This window comes from Stigmatopora argus, chromosome 20 (assembly GCF_051989625.1).
Source record: "Stigmatopora argus isolate UIUO_Sarg chromosome 20, RoL_Sarg_1.0, whole genome shotgun sequence".
Taxonomy (NCBI): domain Eukaryota; kingdom Metazoa; phylum Chordata; class Actinopteri; order Syngnathiformes; family Syngnathidae; genus Stigmatopora; species Stigmatopora argus.
Window position 1 is genome coordinate 1,408,839 of NC_135406.1, and position 18,465 is coordinate 1,427,303.

Genomic DNA, 18,465 nt, shown 5'->3' on the forward strand with positions numbered 1-18,465 from the left:
TGACACTGGCACCAGCGACCCGGAAGTGGAACTGAAAGCGGAACAAGAAGCGAGAGACGAATTTGTTTGTCGTGCTTTCTTTTGTTTTTAAACTGTTTTGGGCGTTTTATCGCATGATCTATATGGGGGAATTTACAGTAAAAACAACTGATTGACGTTTGATGGATTACATGAACAGAAGTCCGCAAGAAATGAGTTTTTTCGAGGTTTTTTGGCTGATTTTTTGCACTCGGTGCAAGCTGCACAACGAAAGTCACGAACAAGGTAAGAAATGCTGCAATTTTCTACTACAAGCGTCTTCTGATGTATATTTCTACTTGTAAAACGTGCACTTTATTCTGTTCATCTTGCTCTTCATATCCCAGATCAGATCAAAACATTTAGCCAACCCACACAGTTTAATGAACCATTTCCCCAATTTATGATTTATTTGATTATCTGCCACAAAGTGGGAAAAAAACTATTATATATATATATATATATATATATATATATATATATATATATATATATATATATATATATATATATATATATATATATATATATATATATATATATATATATATATATATATATATAGTGTTCATAGTCAGTTGGATTGAGTATATATATATATATATATATATATATATATATATATATATAAGGCATAACCCAATAATGGCTACACAGTATGTAAAATCATATTTGTGATGAGTAAATGAATCCAAATGAATACTTTTTCATTGTTTTTAAAGATTGCACCTGAGGAAAAGCTTGGCAGAAAAGAATGCATGGCTCAATGTTGACATTTGATGAAATAGGCTGGTTTTATTTAACGATAAAATTATTTTGCGGGTGGGGTTTATTTAAATTTATTGGGCATGCGCAGTGCGGCCGAGGGTGTGTTTTGACACTTGAAGGGGAGTGTTTTTGTGCGCGGAGCTTGGAAAAAAATGCATTCGGGGTGGACCGGTGGGCGGGTCTGGCGCAGACTCCGCCCACCGACTCCAGCGCCGAAGGTGCAAGGCTTGGAAGGCTTGGAAGGCAAGGGGATTGCCAGGGTTTGAGTCGACGTTTTGGCCCATTTCATGCCGAAGGGGCGTGGCCAACTTAAAAGTGCATGAAATGAAGCCAAATTGCTCGGATAAGAGTCCAAATGTCTTCCCAACACTCTTGGTAGTCACTTGCCTTGCATTCCAAGCCTGAAAATTGGAAAATTTTATCTGACAATATGGTTATGAGTTTCCTTAGCTCCGCCCACTGGGTAATATTCTCCTCTTTTCTTGCCCTTCGAAGCTTAAACAAGTGATTGGGATGTGAAATGATGTGCCATGTTGATGGATTTGTGTCCATATTTCTCATATTGACCCCCTTGTATATTTTTTCCAATGGTTGTTAATATTTTGTGAGATTTTAGTGTTGTGTTCATAGTCAGTTGGATTGAGTAGACAGATTTCATAGATTGTGACTAAGTGGAGTGGTTACCTCCTTAGACCCTTGGCCCCCAACACCCCCAATAGTACCTGATATGTTTCCAACATCTTATTATCTTATTATTATCTGTATTATGCTCTATTTTGGTCTGTAGATGATTGTCATGAGTGGGTAGCAGAGCCCCCAAGTGACCTGAAGGTGACCCCCACCCCAAGCAGGGTACCTAATGATATGTCCTAGCTGGTCAAAATATTAGGTACACCCTCGACCCAGTTTATGTGGTCATACTGTATCATAGCAGAATTGCAGACCTCAAGTCGGCCCCCCCAGCACCTCTAAGTGTACCTAATGAAGTGTCCAAAATGGCCAAAATATTAGGTACACCCTCAAGCTATAGTTTATTTGGTCATAGTCTCTCATAGTAGCTAGAAAAATGTCATTGTGTAGCAGAATCCCCCCCCATTGACCCCCACATAATCTATTTCTGGTCAGTAGACTCCCATTCCAGGCCAAGTGTGCAAACGGCCAAAATATTAGGGACCTCCAAAGTGTCTCATTGGCACAAAATGACTTTTTTTCTAAATGTTTTGTGTTTAAAACATGCAATCTGAGTCAAATTGCATTAGTGCTCACAAAAAATGTATTTTTGTTTACATGAGCAGAGGTCCAGAAGATGGAGTTGCTTCCACGTCCATCAACCTGCGCTAACAAAGGTAGGAAATGCTCCATTAAATGTATATTTGTATTGAAAACAATGTTTTTAAGATTTATTTAGCATGCTGGTAATTTAATAGCTTGAATTAGAATCACATTTATTTGAGCACCTGTGAAAAACAAGAACTTCTTTTGTAGAGCTAAAAATAATAATGTATGTTTATCATATAAATGTAAATGTAGGTCTTAAAGTTCAAGATGCTAATGCTATTTTCGCGCTCGCATCATCTTATGTAAAGTTACATATAAATATTGGCAAGCTAGTTATGTGTTCAAGATACTAATGTTATTTTTGCGCTCGCATCATCTTATGTAAGGTTACTTATAATTAATGGTAGGCTAATTATGTGACTGTAATGTCGTATAAATGTAATTCTAGGTCTTACAATTCAAGATGCTAATGCTATTTTCATACATCATCGTATGTAAGGTTACATATAGATATCGGTAGGCTAATTATTTGACTGTAATGTCATATAAATGCTAGAATTGTCACTGACTGCTCTCGTTAAATGCATTACAGTTCAAGATGCTAATGCTATTTTTGCGCTCGCATCATCTTATGTAAAGTTACATGTAAATATTGGTAGGCTAATTATGTGTTCAAGATGCTAATGCTATTTTCGCGCTCGCATCATCTTATGTAAGGTTACTTATCATTACCGGTAGGCTAATTATGTGACTGTAATGTCGTCTAAATGTAATTCTAGTTCTTACAGTTCAAGATGCTAATGCTATTTTCACACATCATCGTATGTAAGGTTCCTTTTCATTATCAGTAGGCTAATTATGTAGCTGTAATGTCGTATAAATGTAATTTTTGGTCTTACAGTTGAAGATGCTAATGCTATTTTTGCGCTTGCATCATCTTATGTAAGGTTACATATAAATATCGGTAGGCTGATGATGTGATTGTAATGTCGTATACATGCTAGAATCGTCACTGACTGCTCTCGTTGTCGTTTTCTTGACAGGATCGGGGACGTTTTGGACGTGCACGGTGCCGCCGGACGGGCCCGCGCTGCAGCCGATCGCTTCGGGACACTCGCGTGTCGTCACTGGGTATGTGACGTCTCACACTTGAGCTTCTGCAGTGACCCACAGTGGCATCTGATGCTGTCAGAATGTCAAAAAAGCCATTTTTTGCTAACAATATATTGTTGAAATTTAATCAGTCTTTGTCTTTTTTTGCTAAATGCATCCTGTAAGGTTTTTTTCCTTTTTCCTTTTTTCCTTTAAAATGTGTCTTTTTGGGGCATAAAACGGCCACCAAAAAGAGCTCTCAGAACGGTCAGGAAAAGTGGCCTCGGAAAAGTAGAAAATCTGCCTGGCAACGAGACGTGTCACGGCTCCGCCATCCAATCGGGGGCCTTAGAAATTGGACTTAGCCACCTCCCCTCAATGCAAATTTGGATTTAGCTCCGCCCTGGCCCCGCCCACCCCGGACAGCCAATCACAGCGTGGCATTTGATCGACCACGCCCCTTTTGGTCTTAAAAACAGCTTTTTGGGGGCTTAAACCCCGCCCCCTTCTACAAAGCCAGCCCCCTCAACTTAAGCCCTGCCCAGCAACGATATGGCCCACCCACTCCCAGAGAACCAATCAGGTGGCGCCATGCACCATCTACTTCCTTATTCTACACCAATCAGCGAATTTACACCCATACACAGAGAACCAATCAGGTTGCAGTATACACCTTCCACTTCCTTATTCTACACCAATCAGCAAATTTACACTCATTTCTCCACCAATCAAATTGCTTTTGACTAGTCATTTGCATAGCCCCGCCCTTCTTTAAAATGATTTATAAAAATTAAAAATAATTAAGAAATAATTATTTTTTAAATAAAATAATATAGAACAAAGAAAGTGTTTTTTTGTGTAACATATTTTAGTTTTATTTGTTTCAGAACAAAAGTCCAGATGTGAAGTCCAAAGTAAGAGGTCTTGAAGTTCTTCTTCCAACCAGTAGGAGACACACCGGAGCTGAGTGTAGAGACCTAAAGACAAAAAAAAGTAAGTTAAAAGTGCATTCAAATAAGTGTGCAAACGGCGATAAGTCTTACCTTAGCATTATGCGATGTGTCACTTGTTAAATTGAGCAGCAGGGCATCATTTGGACTGCAACTGTGGAAGAATAACAGTGCATTTAGGACAATTGTCACAAATAAGAGTTCATAATTGATTGTCGTTTGTATTTTATTGGCAGATTGAAATAATGAAGATAATCAACTCGTTGGCTCACAGGTGCAGTAGTTGGGGCAGTTCAAGGCGGGTTTCCAAAATGGCGTTTTCACTGGAATTAGTCTGCACACAAGAAAGAAAGTGAGTGAGAATTACATTCAGACGTGTTTACCGTCTCAATGGTGCACATTCACTCACCTTTGCAATACAATAAAGCCCTTAGAATTCTGCTTCAGTCACCTTGACGTGCAGCGCCCTCCGGTGGACACGAGGAAACTAGTCAGCAAAAGAAAGTGGAAGGTAAATCAGTTTAGAAGCGTCACGTAAAAAGACGTCAAAGTTGGACAATGTTTACGTCCGCCATTTTGTGTTGCAGTGTGCACCAACCTAGTGAACGTCGTCGTGGATGAAATCCAACTGCAAGAATCAAAGACCGGAGTCAAAATTGGACATGGTAAGTCATCTTAATCTTTATTACTCTACTTTCGCCTTCTGGAATAGAATAATAGAAAGTTAGATCTGCACGTGGAACAATTGTTTGCTCGTTTCACCTGTGCTCACCTGCAGGGTCGGACATCTTCGAAGTGGCCTGCAAAAGAAAAGGAGAAAGAGTCAAAAAGTATGGTTAACAGCCATTTTGGGTGCCAAGTGGATCAGCTGGCAGAATACTTACCGATGCAGCCTGTGGGAAGAAAGTAGACCATTAAGTATTTTCGAGGTTGATTTGAAGTATTTAAAGTACTTACTTACTTCTTTTTCCACATGTGAGCTGTTAAAACAACAGATATGTAAATTAGTCTCAAATAACAAGTGAACAGACTTGGGAATACTTACTTTGGCTTTCCAGCGTGGAGCGACGCGAAGCTTCCAATAAATGAAAAAGGACGACTGCGTAATTACTTCCTCTTTAAATAGTTTTTCGGAAGTGACGTAATCGCGCACAAAAAAAGTTTAAAAAATAATTTAGACGCGTCCTTCAAACAGAATAGTGACCGGCCAGGGATCGTACCCGGACCTTCCACACCGTAGTCACTTACTCTACTCATTAGACCAACGAGTTGATGGCGAAATCTTATCTCAGACTGTATATCTCCGATTTTCAGTCACTCACATTCGGCACACTGTCAAAAAACAGGTTAAATATGACTTCCAATTTCCCTTAGGCAAAGCGTTTGTGGTCGAATGGTTAAAGACACTGTTTACAAATGCATTAGGCTCGGGTTCGATTCTCACTCTTACCAACTCTTTACCACTCTAGCATTTATGTTCGTAAATGCAGCTGCGAGTGAGAATCGAACCCGGGTCGCCTGCATCGCAGGCAATGTCTTATGCCAATCGCCACCTTGGCTGGATTTCCGCCGAAATTTCACACATAGAAAAGTGATAAATAAGAGCAGCCAAGTACATTGCAGGGAGTCCAATATTTGCCACAAGAGAGCAGCAAACACACGTCTGATCAGGCATACTTAGCACAATATGATGCGAGCGAAGTCTATGAATATACTACAGTGATGCACTGGTAACAAGGAGTTGGTTGGGAAAGCAATTGCAGAGTGTAATTCTTAAAACTGCCACAAGATGGCAGCAACACACCATATGTCTATTCAGGCACACTCATGGGACAATATGTGAGAGGAGTCCACGTATTCTACATTAATACGTAGTTGGTTGGAAAAGCCATTGCAAAGTGCAATGCCTTAAAACCGCCACAAGAGGGAATGAAGTTTAACATGTCTTGTCGAGAATAAAATAGCATGTCTTCATACTTACAACACAAAATCAAGGAACTAAGAATTTTTGTTGTTTATTACTTTATTGGAGAGGGCTCAAGATGAATATTGCACATCATTTGTATGAGGAAGTTCGGGGTGACGCTGGGGAACACATTGAAAATAAAGTTCGACCAAATACACAAGTGTCTTGTATGCTTTTGTCATGAAATAAACACAAAATAAAGTTGGTTGTCATAGGATGGCAAGTGGAAGTCAGCCGTCTGTCTGCAGGAACAAGTCTAGTCTGCACCAAGAGAGGAACAAGCATTAAAGCTGCACCTGGCTGCGAATAAATGGATTTAAAAAACAATGAAATGAGAACGTGTTCGATCGACCGAACAGTTGACGCATTAACAATGACGAAAATATGAGGCATATGAGTCCACTTACCTCATTTTGTTTCTATTGACCGAATAGTACGCCTAAAAAGACTACATTTATCTAAAATTATGCGCAGGAGACGAATTGTTTGGATCGGCTGCTGTTTACCACGACTTCCGCATTCGAGGATCTTCTTCTTTCAATAACAGGCGCTTTGCAAACAACCGTTGGGACCACAGTGCCCCCGTGTGGACTGGATGTGTAATGATGGCCCTGTTTCTCATAGACGACTATGAATACGACCATTGTGTTTTCCTCCAATATAAGAAGGCAATTTTCGTCCATTTATGGCAGTATATTATATTGGAGAAAAAATCATCTTGCTATACATGGACGTTTGGAGGAGGATGTGCTCTCTTTTTATGACGTCACTGCAACGCACTTTCAAAACGCACGTCTGTCGTTAATTATTATTGTCCATGATTGACTGGGACCAAAACATCCAAATGTAATAGACAAAATAACGCATTCGAGTTTTAAAAGGGTTGAGGTTAACGCAGGAGAAAAAAATATTCATTCATAGTCGTCTATGAGAAACAGGGCCGTCATTACGCATCCAGTCCACACGAGGGCACTGTGGTCCCAACGGTTGTTTGCAAAGCGCCTGTTATTGAAAGAAGAAGATCCTCGAATGCGGAAGTCGTGGTAAACAGCAGCCGATCAAAACAATTCGTCTCCTGCGCATAATTTTAGATAAATGTAGTCTTTTTAAGCGTACTATTCGGTCAATAGAAACAAGAGACGAATGTGCGACTGTTAAGCGTGTCAAAATCATGGCCAAATGATGTGATGTGATCATCCGCTTCATATTATCGTCATTGTTAATGCGTCAACTGTTCGGTCGATCGAACACGTTTTCATTTCATTGTTTTTTTAATCCATTTATTCGCAGCCAGGTGCAGCTTTAATGCTTGTTCCGCTCTTGGTGCAGACTAGACTTGTTCCTGCAGACAGACGGCTGACTTCCACTTGCCATCCTATGACAATCAACTTTATTTTGTGTTTATTTCATGACAAAAGCATACAAGACACTTGTGTATTTGGTCGAACTTTATTTTCAATGTGTTCCCCAGCGTCACCCCCAACTTCCTCATACAAATTATGTGCACTATTCATCTTGAGACCTCTCCAATAAAGTAATAAACCACAAAAATTCTTAGCTCCTTGATTTTGTGTTGTAACTCTGTAGGCGAGTAATGAAGACATGGTATTTTATTCTCGACAAGACATGTTAAACTTCATTCCCTCTTGTGGCGGTTTTAAGGCATTGCACTTTGCAATGGCTTTTCCAACCAACTCCGTATACTGTTTTCTAGTACAATATACCTCCTCTCACATATTGTCCCATGAGTGTGCCCTGGTGTGTTGCTGCCATCTTGTGGCAGTTTTAAGAATTACACTCTGCAATTGCTTTCCCAACCAACTCCTTGTTACCAGTGCATCACTGTAGTATATTCAAAGACTTCGCTCGCATCATATTGTGCTAAGTATGCCTGATCAGACGTGTGTTTGCGGCTCTCTTGTGGCAAATATTGGACTCCCTGCAATGTACTTGACTGCTATTATTTATCACTTTTCTATGTGTGAAATTTCGGCGGAAATCCAACCAGGGTGGCGATTGGCATAAGACATTGCCTGCGATGCAGGCGACCCGGGTTCGATTCTCACTCGCAGCTGCATTTACGAACATAAATGGCAGAGTAGTAAAGAGTGAGAATCGAACCCGAGTCTAAAGCATTCGCAAACAGTGTCTTTAACCATTCGACCACAAACGCTTTGCCTAAGAGAAATTGGAAGTCATATTTAACCTGGTTTTTGACAGTGTGCCGAATGTCAGTGACTGAAAATCGGAGATATACAGTCTGAGATAAGATTTCGCCATCAACTCGTTGGTCTAATGAGTAGAGTAAGTGACTACGGTGTGGAAGGTCCGGGTACGATCCCTGGCCGGTCACTATTCTGTTTGAAGGACGCGTCTAAATTATTTTTTAAACTTTTTTTGTGCGCGATGACGTCACTTCCGAAAAACTATTTAAAGAGGAAGTAATTGTGCAGTCGTCCCCTTTCATTTATTGGAATCTCCGCGTCGCTCCACGCTGGAAAGCCAAAGTAAGTATTCCCAAGTCTGTTCACTTGTTATTTGAGACTAATTTACATTTCTGTTGTTTTAACAGCTCACATGTGGAAAAAGAAGTAAGTAAGTACTTTAAATACTTCAAATCAACCTCGAAAATACTTAATGGTCTACTTTCTTCCCACAGGCTGCATCGGTAAGTATTCTGCCAGCTGATCCACTTGGCACCCAAAATGGCTGTTAACCATACTTTTTGACTCTTTCTCCTTTTCTTTTGCAGGCCACTTCGAAGATGTCCGACCCTGCAGGTGAGCACAGGTGAAACGAGCAAACAATTGTTCCACGTGCAAATCTAACTGTCTATTAATCTATTCCAGAAGGCGAAAGTAGAGTAACAGTTTAAGTTCAGATGACTTACCATGTCCAATTTTGACTCCGGTCTTTGATTCTTGCAGTTGGATTTCATCCACGACGACGTTCACTAGGTTGGTGCACACTGCAACTCAAAATGGCGGACGTAAACATTCTAACTTTGATGTCTTTTTGCGCGACGCTTCTGAACTATGATTTACCTTCCACTTTCTTTTGCTGACTAGTTTCCTCGTGTCCACCACCGGAGGGCGCTGCAGCTCAAGGTGACTGAAGCAGAATTCTTCTGGCTTGATTGCACTGCAAAGGTGAGTAAATGTGCACCATTAAGACGGTAAACACGACTGAATGATATACTCACCCACTTTTTTTTCTTGTGTGCAGACTCATTCCAGTGAAAACGCCATTTTGGAGACCCGCCTTGTCCTGCCCCAACTGCTGCACCTGTGAGACAACGAGTTGATTATCTTAATTGTTGCATTCTGCCAATAAAATACAAAGGACAATCAGTTTTGACTCCTTGTGGACTTAATCTTGTGACAATTGTTTTAAATGCAATGTTTTTCTTTCACAGATGCAGTCCAAATGATGCCCTCCTGCTAAATTCATTAAGTGACATGTCGCATCATGGTAAGGTAAGTCTTAACGCCGTTTGCACACTTATTTGAATGCACTTTTAACTTACTTTTTTTGTCTTTAAGTCTCCACACTCTGCTGCGGTGCGACTCCTACTGGTTGGAAGAAGAACTAAAAGACCTCTCACTTTGGACTTCACATCTGGACTTTTGCTCTGAAACAAATAAAAATAAATTTGTACACAAAAAACACTTTCTTTGTTCTATATTTTTATTTATTATAATTTTTATTCTATATTCTTTTTAAATTTTTAAACTTTTTAAGAATAGGTGGGGCTATGCAAATGACTAGCCAAGAGCAATTTGATTGGTGGAAAAATGGGTGTAAATTTGCTGATTGGTGTAGAATAAGGAAGTAGATGGTGTATGCTGCACCCTGATTGGTTCTCTGTGTATGGGTGTAAATTCGCTGATTGGTGTAGAATAAGGAAGTAGATGGTGCATGCTGCCACCTGATTGGTTCTCTGGGAGTGGGTGGGCCATATCGTTGCTGGGCAGGGCTTAAGTTGAGGGGGCTGGCTTTGTAGAAGGGGGTGGGGTTTAAGTCCCCCAAAAGCAGTTTTTAAGGCCAAAAGGGGCGTGGTCGACCAAATGCCGCGCTGTGATTGGCTGTCCGGGGTGGGCGGGGCCAGGGCGGAGCTAAATCCAAATTTGCATTGAGGGGAGGTGGCTAAGTCCAATTTCTAAGGCCCCCGATTGGATGTCGGAGCCGTGACACGTCTCGTTGCCGGGCAGATTTTCTGCTTTTCTGAGGCCACTTTTCCTGACCGTTCTGAGAGCTGTTTTTGGTGGCCGTTTTATGCCCCAAAAAGACACATTTTTAAGGAAAAAACCAATTTTAAACTTAGTAAGGATGCATTTAGCAAAAAAAAGACAAAGACTGATTAAATTTCAACAATATATTGTTAGCAAAAAATGGCTTTTTTGACATTCTGACAGCATCAGATGCCACTGTGGGTCACTGCAGAAGCTCAAGTGTGAGACGTCACATACCCAGTGAGGACACGCGAGTGTCCCGAAGCGATCGGCTGCAGCGCGGGCCCGTCCGGCGGCACCGTGCACGTCCAAAACGTCCCCGATCCTGTCAAGAAAACGACAACGAGAGCAGTCAGTGACGATTCTAGCATGTATACGACATTACAATCACATCATCAGCCTACCGATATTTATATGTAACCTTACATAAGATGATGCAAGCGCAAAAATAGCATTAGCATCTTCAACTGTAAGACCAAGAATTACATTTATACGACATTACAGCTACATAATTAGCCTACTGATAATGAAAAGGAACCTTACATACGATGATGTGTGAAAATAGCATTAGCATCTTGAACTGTAAGAACTAGAATTACATTTAGACGACATTACAGTCACATAATTAGCCTACCGGTAATGATAAGTAACCTTACATAAGATGATGCGAGCGCAAAAATAGCATTAGCATCTTGAACACAATTAGCCTACCAATATTTACATGTAACTTTACATAAGATGATGCGAGCGCAAAAATAGCATTAGCATCTTGAACACATAATTAGCCTACCAATATTTACATGTAACTTTACATACGATGATGCGAGCGCAAAAATAGCATTAGCATCTTGAACACATAATTAGCCTACCAATATTTACATGTAACTTTACATAAGATGATGCGAGCGCAAAAATAGCATTAGCATCTTCAACTGTAAGACCAAGAATTACATTTATACGACATTACAGTCACATAATTAGCCTACCGTTAATTATAAGTAACCTTACATAAGATGATGCGAGCGCAAAAATAGCATTAGCATCTTGAACACATAATTAGCCTACCAATATTTACATGCAACTTTACATAAGATGATGCGAGCGCGAAAATATCATTAGCATCTTGAACTTTAAGACCTACAATTACATTTATATGATAAACATACATTATTATTTTTAGCTCTACAAAAGAAGTTCTTGTTTTTCACAGGTGCTCAAACAAATGTGATTCTAATTCAAGCTATTAAATTACCAGCATGCTAAATAAATCTTAAAAACATTTTTTTTCAATACAAATATACATTTAATGGAGCATTTCCTACCTTTGTTAGCGCAGGTTGATGGACGTGGAAGCAACTCCATCTTCTGGACCTCTGCTCATGTAAACAAAAATACATTTTTTGTGAGCACTAATGCAATTTGACTCAGATTGCATGTTTTAAACACAAAACATTTAGAAAAAAAGTCATTTTGTGCCGATGAGACACCTCGGAGGTCCCTATGAACTTGACCGTTTGCACACTTTGCCTGGAATGGGAGTCTACTGACCAAAAATAGATTATATGGGGGGATTAATGAGGGGATTCTGCTACACAATGACATTTTTCTAGCTACTATGAGAGACTATGACCAAATAAACTATAGCTTGAGGGTGTACCTAATATTTTGGCCATTTTGGACACTTCATTAGGTACACTTAGAGGTGCTGGGGGGCCGACTTGAGGTCTGCAATTCTGCTATGATACAGTATGACCACATAAACTGGGTCGAGGGTGTACCTAATATTTTGACCAGCTAGGACATATCATTAGGTACCCTGCTTGGGGAGGGGGTCACCTTCAGGTCACTTGGGGGCTCTGCTACCCACTCATGACAATCATCTACAGACCAAAATAGAGCATAATACACTTTTGGTACGATGCATCTAAGATGTTGGAAACATATCAGGTACTATTGGGGGTGTTGGGGGCCAAGGGTCTAAGGAGGTAACCACTCCACTTAGTCACAATCTATGAAATCTGTCTACTCAATCCAACTGACTATGAACACAACACTAAAATCTCACAAAATATTAACAACCATTGGAAAAAATATTCAAGGGGGTCAATATGAGAAATATGGACACAAATCCATCAACATGGCACATCATTTCACATCCCAATCACTTATTTAAGCTTCGAAGGGCAAGAAAAGAGGAGAATATTACCCAGTGGGCGGAGCTAAAGAAGCTCATAAGCATATTGTCAGATAAAATTGTCCAATTTTCAGGCTTGGAATGCAAGGCAAGTGACTACCAAGAGTGTTGGGAAGACATTTGGACTCTTATCCGAGCAATTTGGCTTCATTTCATGCACTTTTAAGTTGGCCACGCCCCTTCGGCATGAAATGGGCCAAAACGTCGACTCAAACCCTGGCAATCCCCTTGCCTTCCAAGCCTTCCAAGCCTTGCACCTTCGGCGCTGGAGTCGGTGGGCGGAGTCTGCGCCAGACCCGCCCGCCGGTCCACCCCGAATGCATTTTTTTCCAAGCTCCGCGCACAAAAACACTCCCCTTCAAGTGTCAAAACACGCCCTCGGCCGCACTGCGCATGCCCAATAAATTTAAATAAACCACACCCGCAAAATAATTTTATCGTTAAATAAAACCAGCCTATTTCATCAAATGTCAACATTGAGCCATGCATTCTTTTCTGCCAAGCTTTTCCTCAGGTGCAATCTTTAAAAACAATGAAAAAGTATTCATTTGGATTCATTTACTCATCACAAATATGATTTTACATACTGTGTAGCCATTATTGGGTTATGCCTTTCATGGAAAATTAATATTTGAGCCAATCTGTCATTGTGAAATATTTAAAAAGAAACCAGTCTGCATTTGCAGATTTTCAGTATCATTTGATATATATCTAGAATAGTTTTTTTCACTTTGTGGCAGATAAATCAAACAAATTATAAATTGGGGAAATGGTTCATTAAATTGTGGAGGTTGGCTAAATGTTTTGATCTGATCTGGGATATGAAGATCAAGCTGAACAGAATAAAGTACACGTTTTACAAGTAGAAATATACATCAAAAGACACTTGTAATAGAAAATTGCAGCATTTCTTACTTTGTTCGTGACTTTCGTTGTGCAGCCTGCACCGAGTGCAAAAAAATCAGCCAAAAACCCTCGAAAAAACTCCTTTCTTGCGGACTTCTGTTCATGTAACCATCAAACGTCACTTAGTTGTTTTTACTGTAAAATCCCCCATTTAGATCATGCGCTAAAACGCCAAAAAACAGTTTTAAAACAAAAGAAAGCACGACAAACAAATTCGCCTCTTGCTTCCATTTCCGCTCCCAGTTCCACTTCCGGGTCGCCGGTGCCAGTGTCAACCTGGATTTCCCTCTGACGTCATTTCGAGAATGACCACGATAACGCGCCTGCGCAAACGACATATTACGTATGAATAAAGCGACAAAAGCAGACGTAAACAAATCCTGCTGTACGTACTTTGTTTCCCCGATTTTGCTTCCATATAATTCGAACGGTTTATTGCTTTTCAATAAATTGAGCCACGTAAAATGACTTTCCTTCCAATCGCTCTTCTTTTACGAAAGATTCCCACTTTAATAAAAACCTTATTGCTTAACGTATAGTTATATTAACAGCCTTATACATTTGCGCGAGTTAATCTTTGACGGGCTGCTTTCTGGCCAACAGCATTACCATTCTCCCTCCATCTTCGTTTTCAAGACAAGATAAACATTGAAACAAGATTTTGGACATTAGATATTTAATTATTATTCATATCAGTGATAGTGCAAGAAGTAGGCAGGAAATTTGAACGCATTTACCCGTCAACGGCGAGGATTTAAATGCATGACATCAGTAAGGTTGCTGTTTGTTGCCGTATGAAGAGTAAATAAATGGCATCTGATTGGTATTGAGCGTTAATTTGGGTAAAATTGGACATCCGTTTTAATTTAAGAAATTAAGACGCGTAAAAAATGGGCTTTCATGATTGTATACTGGATTACATTACAAACGAATTGATTTAACCCAATTTAATTAATACTAATTCCTCACGACACTGACATTTCACTCAATTTTATTAGCATGCATAAAAAACGTGTATCACAGTTGGAGGACTCGGCTGAAAACTTCTGGACTTCCTGATGGCGTTTCTACGGGAAGTAGGTGAGCATTTTTATTATATTTTATTCTCAGAATGGCGGATACCGACCTTTTACAATCGTTTCTTTCGCAACGGATTAAATTAGTTGTCTTTCCGCCAGTTGTGTTGCACTGCCATCTGCTGGATAGGAGTACGTACAGCCAGCAAGAAACCTGATGAGTCGGCCATTTTGGTGGAGGTCTGCAACAGAAAAGGGAAAACAGTCAGCAACATGGTAAGTAGAGTAGAGCCTTTTTAAATTCAATGTTAATAGGATGTCTGCCATTTTGTGTCGAAGTGGATCATTTAAGTCATGTTGCCCACTTACCTTAAGATGAGTGCCTGTGGACACAAAGGAGACAATTATTGCACTTGTTTGGTTCATTTGTGAACATGTTTAATAGTTACCTCCTAACAGATGATGAACTTTGTTCTTCTCATAGCTCGAAAATGCCAGCATGCTGAAAAGTAGATTTGATTAAAACAGAATAACAGTTATTAAGATTGCAATCTGGAGTCTTTAAATAACTGTGAATATTCACCGTGTTCTTGCAGTGTGTGGGGAGCGACAGGCAGGCTTGGAGACCGAAATGCCTCGCGTTTAAATAGGGTTTAGGCGATGACGTCACAATTGGATAATTTTTTTTAAAAGCTTTATTTCTTTCAAAATAAATAAAAATGAAAAGCACCAAAATTATATAGAAAAAAGCGATCTTCATATGAAAAAAATAAAAATAAAAGAATAGCAAAGTGTCAAAAAGGCAAGAGCATAAGATTCGAACTGGGATCATTTGCACTAAAGTCACGCACTTTACCCTGGTGACTCCTAATTGGACTTAGCACAACGTTGTGGTCGAACGGTTAAAGACAGGGGTTGCAGTTTTAATCGGCCCGGGTTCGAGCCTCCCTCACATTTGTATTTCTGAGCACTCTGGCATTTATGTCTGCAAGTGCATCATTGAGTGGGAATCGAACCCGGGGCGCCTGCACCGCAGAGAAAGTTTTATGCCATGCGCCACCAGATTGGACGGCTATGCAAAATTTTGGTCACACTCAACACTTATTCCATATGCTGCCCAGCTAGAAAAAGTTAATGTCAAATCATTATTGGGTGCAATGTGCCAACATGACCACAGGAGGGCAGCATTTCAACAGACGTCTGATAGATATTTCTCATTGGGCGATTTCTCAGGAATTCATCTCACGAGTATTGATGTATTTCTTGAGAACATCAAGGAACAAGTTATAAAGAAGCAGTGTGGTTTGCTACTTTGATTTTATATCACACACATACAAATGATGTGCAATATTCATCTTGAGCCCTCTCCAATAAAGTAATAAACCACAAAAAATCTTAGTTCCTTGATTTTGTGTTGTGACTGTAGGCGAGTATGAAGACACGCTATTTTATTCTCGACAAGACATGTTAAACTTGATGCCCTCTTGTGGCGGTTTTAAAGCGTTGCACTTTGCAATGGCTTTTCCAACCAACTACGTATTAATGTAGAATATACCTGGACTCCTCTCACATATTGTCCTGAGTGTGCCTGAATAGACATATTCTAACTTGCTGTCCTCTTGTGGTGCTTTTAAGGCATGGCACTTTGCAATGGCTTTTCCAAACAACTCCGTATACTGTTTTCTAGTACTACAATATACCTCCTCTCACATATTGTCCTATGAGTGTGCCTGTATAGACATATGGTGTGTTGCTGCCTTGTGGCAGTTTTAAGCATTACACTCTCCAATTTCTTTTCCAAACAACTCCTTGTTACCAGTGCATCACTGTAGTATGTTCATAGACTTCGCTCGCATCATATTGTGCTTTTTTTTATCACTTATCTATGTGTGAAATTTCGGCGGAAATTCAGCTAAGGTGGCGAATGGCATAAGACATTGCCTGCGATGCAGGGGACCCGGGTTCGATTCTCACTCGCTGCTTAATTTACGAACATAAATGCCAAAGAGCTGCCAAGAGTGAGAATCGATCCCGAGTCTACTGCATTTTCAATCAGTATCTTTAACCGTTCGACCACAAACGCTTTGCCTAAGAGAAATTGGAAGTCATATTTAACCTGTTTTTGACAGTCTTCCGAATGTGAGTGACTGAAAATCGGAGATATACATTCTGAGATTGTTTATAGACATTATCTCGTTGGTCAGATGGATAGAGTGCGTAACTACGGTGTGAGCGACCCGGGTCCGAATCCTGGTCGGTCACTTTTCTAATTGAAGGGCGCGTCTAAATTATTTTATTTTTTAACTTCTTTTTTTTGCGCGCAATTACGTCACTTCCGAAAAACTATTTAAAGCGGAAGCAATTAAGCAGACGTCCTCTTTCATTTATTGGAAGCGTGGCGTCGCTCCACGCTGGAAAGCCAAAGTAAGTATTCCCACGTCTGTCCACTTTTTATTTGAGACTAATTTACATTTCTGTTGTTTTAACAGCTCACATGTGGAAAAAGAAGCAAGTAAGTACTTTAAATACTCCAAATCAACCTCGAAAATACTAAATGGTCTAATTTCTTCCCACAGGATGCAATCGGTAAATAATCTGCCAGATGATCCACTTGGCACCAAAGATGGCTATTAACCATACTTTTTGACTCTTCTCTTCTTTTGCAGGCCACTTCCAAGATGTCCGACCCTGCAGGTAAGCACAGGTGAAACGAGCAAACAATTGATCCACGTGCAAATCTGTCTATTAATCTATTCCCGAAGGCGAAAGTAGAGTAACAGTTTAAGTTAAGATGACTTGCCATGTCCAATTTTGATTTCTGTCTTTGATTCTTGCAGTTGGATTTCATCCACGACGACGTCCACAAGGTTGGTGCACACTGCAACAAAAAATGGCGGACGTAAACATTGTCCAACTTTGACGTCTTTTCACGCGACGCTTCTGAGCTCTGATTTACCTTCCACTTTCTTTTGCTGAGTAGTTTCCTCTTGTCCACCGGAGGGCGCTGCACCTCAAGGTGACTGAAGCAGAATACTTCGGGCTTGATTGTACTGCAAAGGTGAGCGAATGTGCACCATTAAGATGGTAAACACGACTGAATGAAATGCTCACCCACTTTCTTCTGTGCAGACTCATTCAAGTGAAGATGCCATTTTGAAGACCCGCCCCAACTACTGCACCTGTGAGACAACAAACTGATTATCTTCATTGGTGAATTCTGCCATTAAAATACAAAGGACAATCAGTTTTGACTCCTTGTAAACTCTTTGTGACAATTGTCTTAAATGCAATGTTATTCTTCCACAGTTGCAGTCCAAATGATGCCCTCCTGCTCAATACAACAACAAGTGACATCGCATAATGCTAAGGTAAGTCTTATCGCCGTTTGCGCACTTATTTGAATGTACTTTTAACTTACTTTTTTTTTGTCTTTAGGTCTCTACACTCAGCTCCGGTGTGTCTCCTACTGGTTGGAAGAAGAACTTCAAGACCTCTTACTTTGGACTTCACATCTGGACTTTTGCTCTGAAACAAATAAAAATAAAGTTATGCACAAACAATTACTCTAATATATATTTTATTTAGATATGTTTTATTTTTAATTTTTATAAATCTTTTTAAAGAAGGGCGGGGCTATGCAAATGACTAGTCAAGAGCAATTATATTGGTGAAGAAATGAGTGTAAATTTGCTGATTGGTGTAAAATAAGGAAGTGGAAGGTGTATACCATATTTACTCATCTTAATTTCTTAAATCAAAACGGATGTCCAATTATACCAACATAAAGGCTCCAAACCAATCACTTCATACGGAAACAAACAAAAACAATGCCTCAACTTTCCTGCCTATTGCTTGCACTGTCAATTTGATTTAATTTGTCTTAAAAACGAAGATGAAATGGAAAATGGTTATGTTGTTGGCCAAGAAAAAGCCTGTCAGAGATGTCTGGAAGATAGGTTAAGTCACGCAAAAGTATAAGAAAGCTGTTAGTAACTACATATGTACACATTAAACAATAAGGTGTTCATTAAAGTGGGAAACTTTC

The 18,465-nt window shown here is 39.9% G+C and overlaps 2 protein-coding genes and 3 long non-coding RNA genes across 21 annotated transcripts in view; 3 read left to right on the forward strand and 2 right to left on the reverse strand.

Moving 5' to 3' along the window:
- Positions 1-18,465, forward strand: part of LOC144066300 (uncharacterized) — a 24,248-nt gene continuing 5,783 nt past the window's right edge. For 2 of the 4 annotated variants that reach the window (XR_013297443.1, XR_013297444.1), the window contains exons 1-3: positions 1-264; positions 2,082-2,132; positions 3,108-3,195. This is a non-coding gene — a long non-coding RNA (uncharacterized LOC144066300). Of the gene's footprint in view, positions 265-2,081; positions 2,133-3,107; positions 3,196-4,043; positions 4,150-4,342; positions 4,459-4,533; positions 4,618-4,693; positions 4,772-4,884; positions 5,214-18,465 lie in introns of those variants that run through there. The other 2 variants (XR_013297445.1, XR_013297446.1) reach the window with 2 other exon arrangements.
- On the reverse strand, positions 4,004-5,242 carry LOC144066304 (uncharacterized). 3 transcript variants are annotated; one of them, XR_013297464.1, is made up of 8 exons: positions 5,152-5,218; positions 4,991-5,086; positions 4,879-4,906; positions 4,705-4,809; positions 4,516-4,593; positions 4,379-4,440; positions 4,200-4,260; positions 4,004-4,133 (listed from the first exon to the last, which is right to left on the reverse strand). It is a non-coding gene; the product is annotated as an uncharacterized LOC144066304 (long non-coding RNA). The 3 variants fall into 3 exon arrangements; XR_013297463.1 differs by having other exon boundaries at positions 4,879-5,086; positions 5,152-5,199; XR_013297462.1 differs by having other exon boundaries at positions 4,879-5,242.
- Positions 8,518-18,465, reverse strand: part of LOC144066301 (uncharacterized) — a 24,200-nt gene continuing 14,252 nt past the window's right edge. Inside the window, exons 1-8 of one of the 5 annotated variants that reach the window (XR_013297461.1) lie at positions 13,414-13,721; positions 11,627-11,677; positions 10,542-10,629; positions 9,599-9,703; positions 9,275-9,357; positions 9,117-9,213; positions 8,963-9,040; positions 8,518-8,846 (exon numbers count right to left, since the gene is read on the reverse strand). This is a non-coding gene — a long non-coding RNA (uncharacterized LOC144066301). Of the gene's footprint in view, positions 8,847-8,962; positions 9,041-9,116; positions 9,214-9,274; positions 9,358-9,598; positions 9,704-10,541; positions 10,630-11,626; positions 11,678-13,413; positions 13,722-18,465 lie in introns of those variants that run through there. The other 4 variants (XR_013297458.1, XR_013297456.1, XR_013297457.1 and 1 more) reach the window with 4 other exon arrangements.
- On the forward strand, positions 8,538-9,740 carry LOC144066297 (uncharacterized). 8 transcript variants are annotated; one of them, XR_013297440.1, is made up of 8 exons: positions 8,538-8,579; positions 8,645-8,740; positions 8,825-8,852; positions 9,000-9,029; positions 9,141-9,221; positions 9,298-9,359; positions 9,488-9,548; positions 9,615-9,740. XR_013297440.1 is itself a non-coding variant. In XM_077589746.1 (8 exons), the coding sequence occupies exons 4-8, from the start codon at positions 9,053-9,055 to the stop codon at positions 9,705-9,707; spliced, it is 306 nt and encodes a 101-aa protein (XP_077445872.1). In that variant the 5' UTR covers positions 8,538-8,579; positions 8,645-8,740; positions 8,825-8,852; positions 8,922-9,052; the 3' UTR covers positions 9,708-9,740. The 8 variants fall into 8 exon arrangements, 6 of the variants coding, with proteins under 6 accessions (XP_077445872.1, XP_077445869.1, XP_077445868.1 ...); XM_077589746.1 differs by having other exon boundaries at positions 8,922-9,061; XM_077589743.1 differs by having other exon boundaries at positions 9,000-9,061.
- LOC144066295 (uncharacterized) lies at positions 14,574-18,219 on the forward strand. Its single transcript, XM_077589738.1, has 8 exons — positions 14,574-14,696; positions 16,910-16,932; positions 17,087-17,114; positions 17,258-17,287; positions 17,401-17,478; positions 17,550-17,601; positions 17,727-17,788; positions 17,856-18,219. Exons 1-8 carry the CDS (start codon positions 14,694-14,696, stop codon positions 18,003-18,005), a joined length of 426 nt encoding a protein of 141 aa, XP_077445864.1. The 5' UTR covers positions 14,574-14,693; the 3' UTR covers positions 18,006-18,219.

Bases quoted from the DNA above. Each gene is read 5' to 3' on its own strand.
- LOC144066295 (XM_077589738.1), top strand. The intron at 16,933-17,086 runs GTAAGTACTTTA...CTTCTTTTGCAG, and splicing joins ACATGTGGAAAAAGAAGCAA to GCCACTTCCAAGATGTCCGA. The intron at 17,602-17,726 runs GTGAGACAACAA...ATTCTTCCACAG, and splicing joins CCGCCCCAACTACTGCACCT to TTGCAGTCCAAATGATGCCC.
- LOC144066297 (XM_077589742.1), top strand. The intron at 9,062-9,140 runs GTAAACATTCTA...TTTGCTGACTAG, and splicing joins TGCAACTCAAAATGGCGGAC to TTTCCTCGTGTCCACCACCG. The intron at 9,549-9,614 runs GTAAGTCTTAAC...TTTGTCTTTAAG, and splicing joins ACATGTCGCATCATGGTAAG to TCTCCACACTCTGCTGCGGT.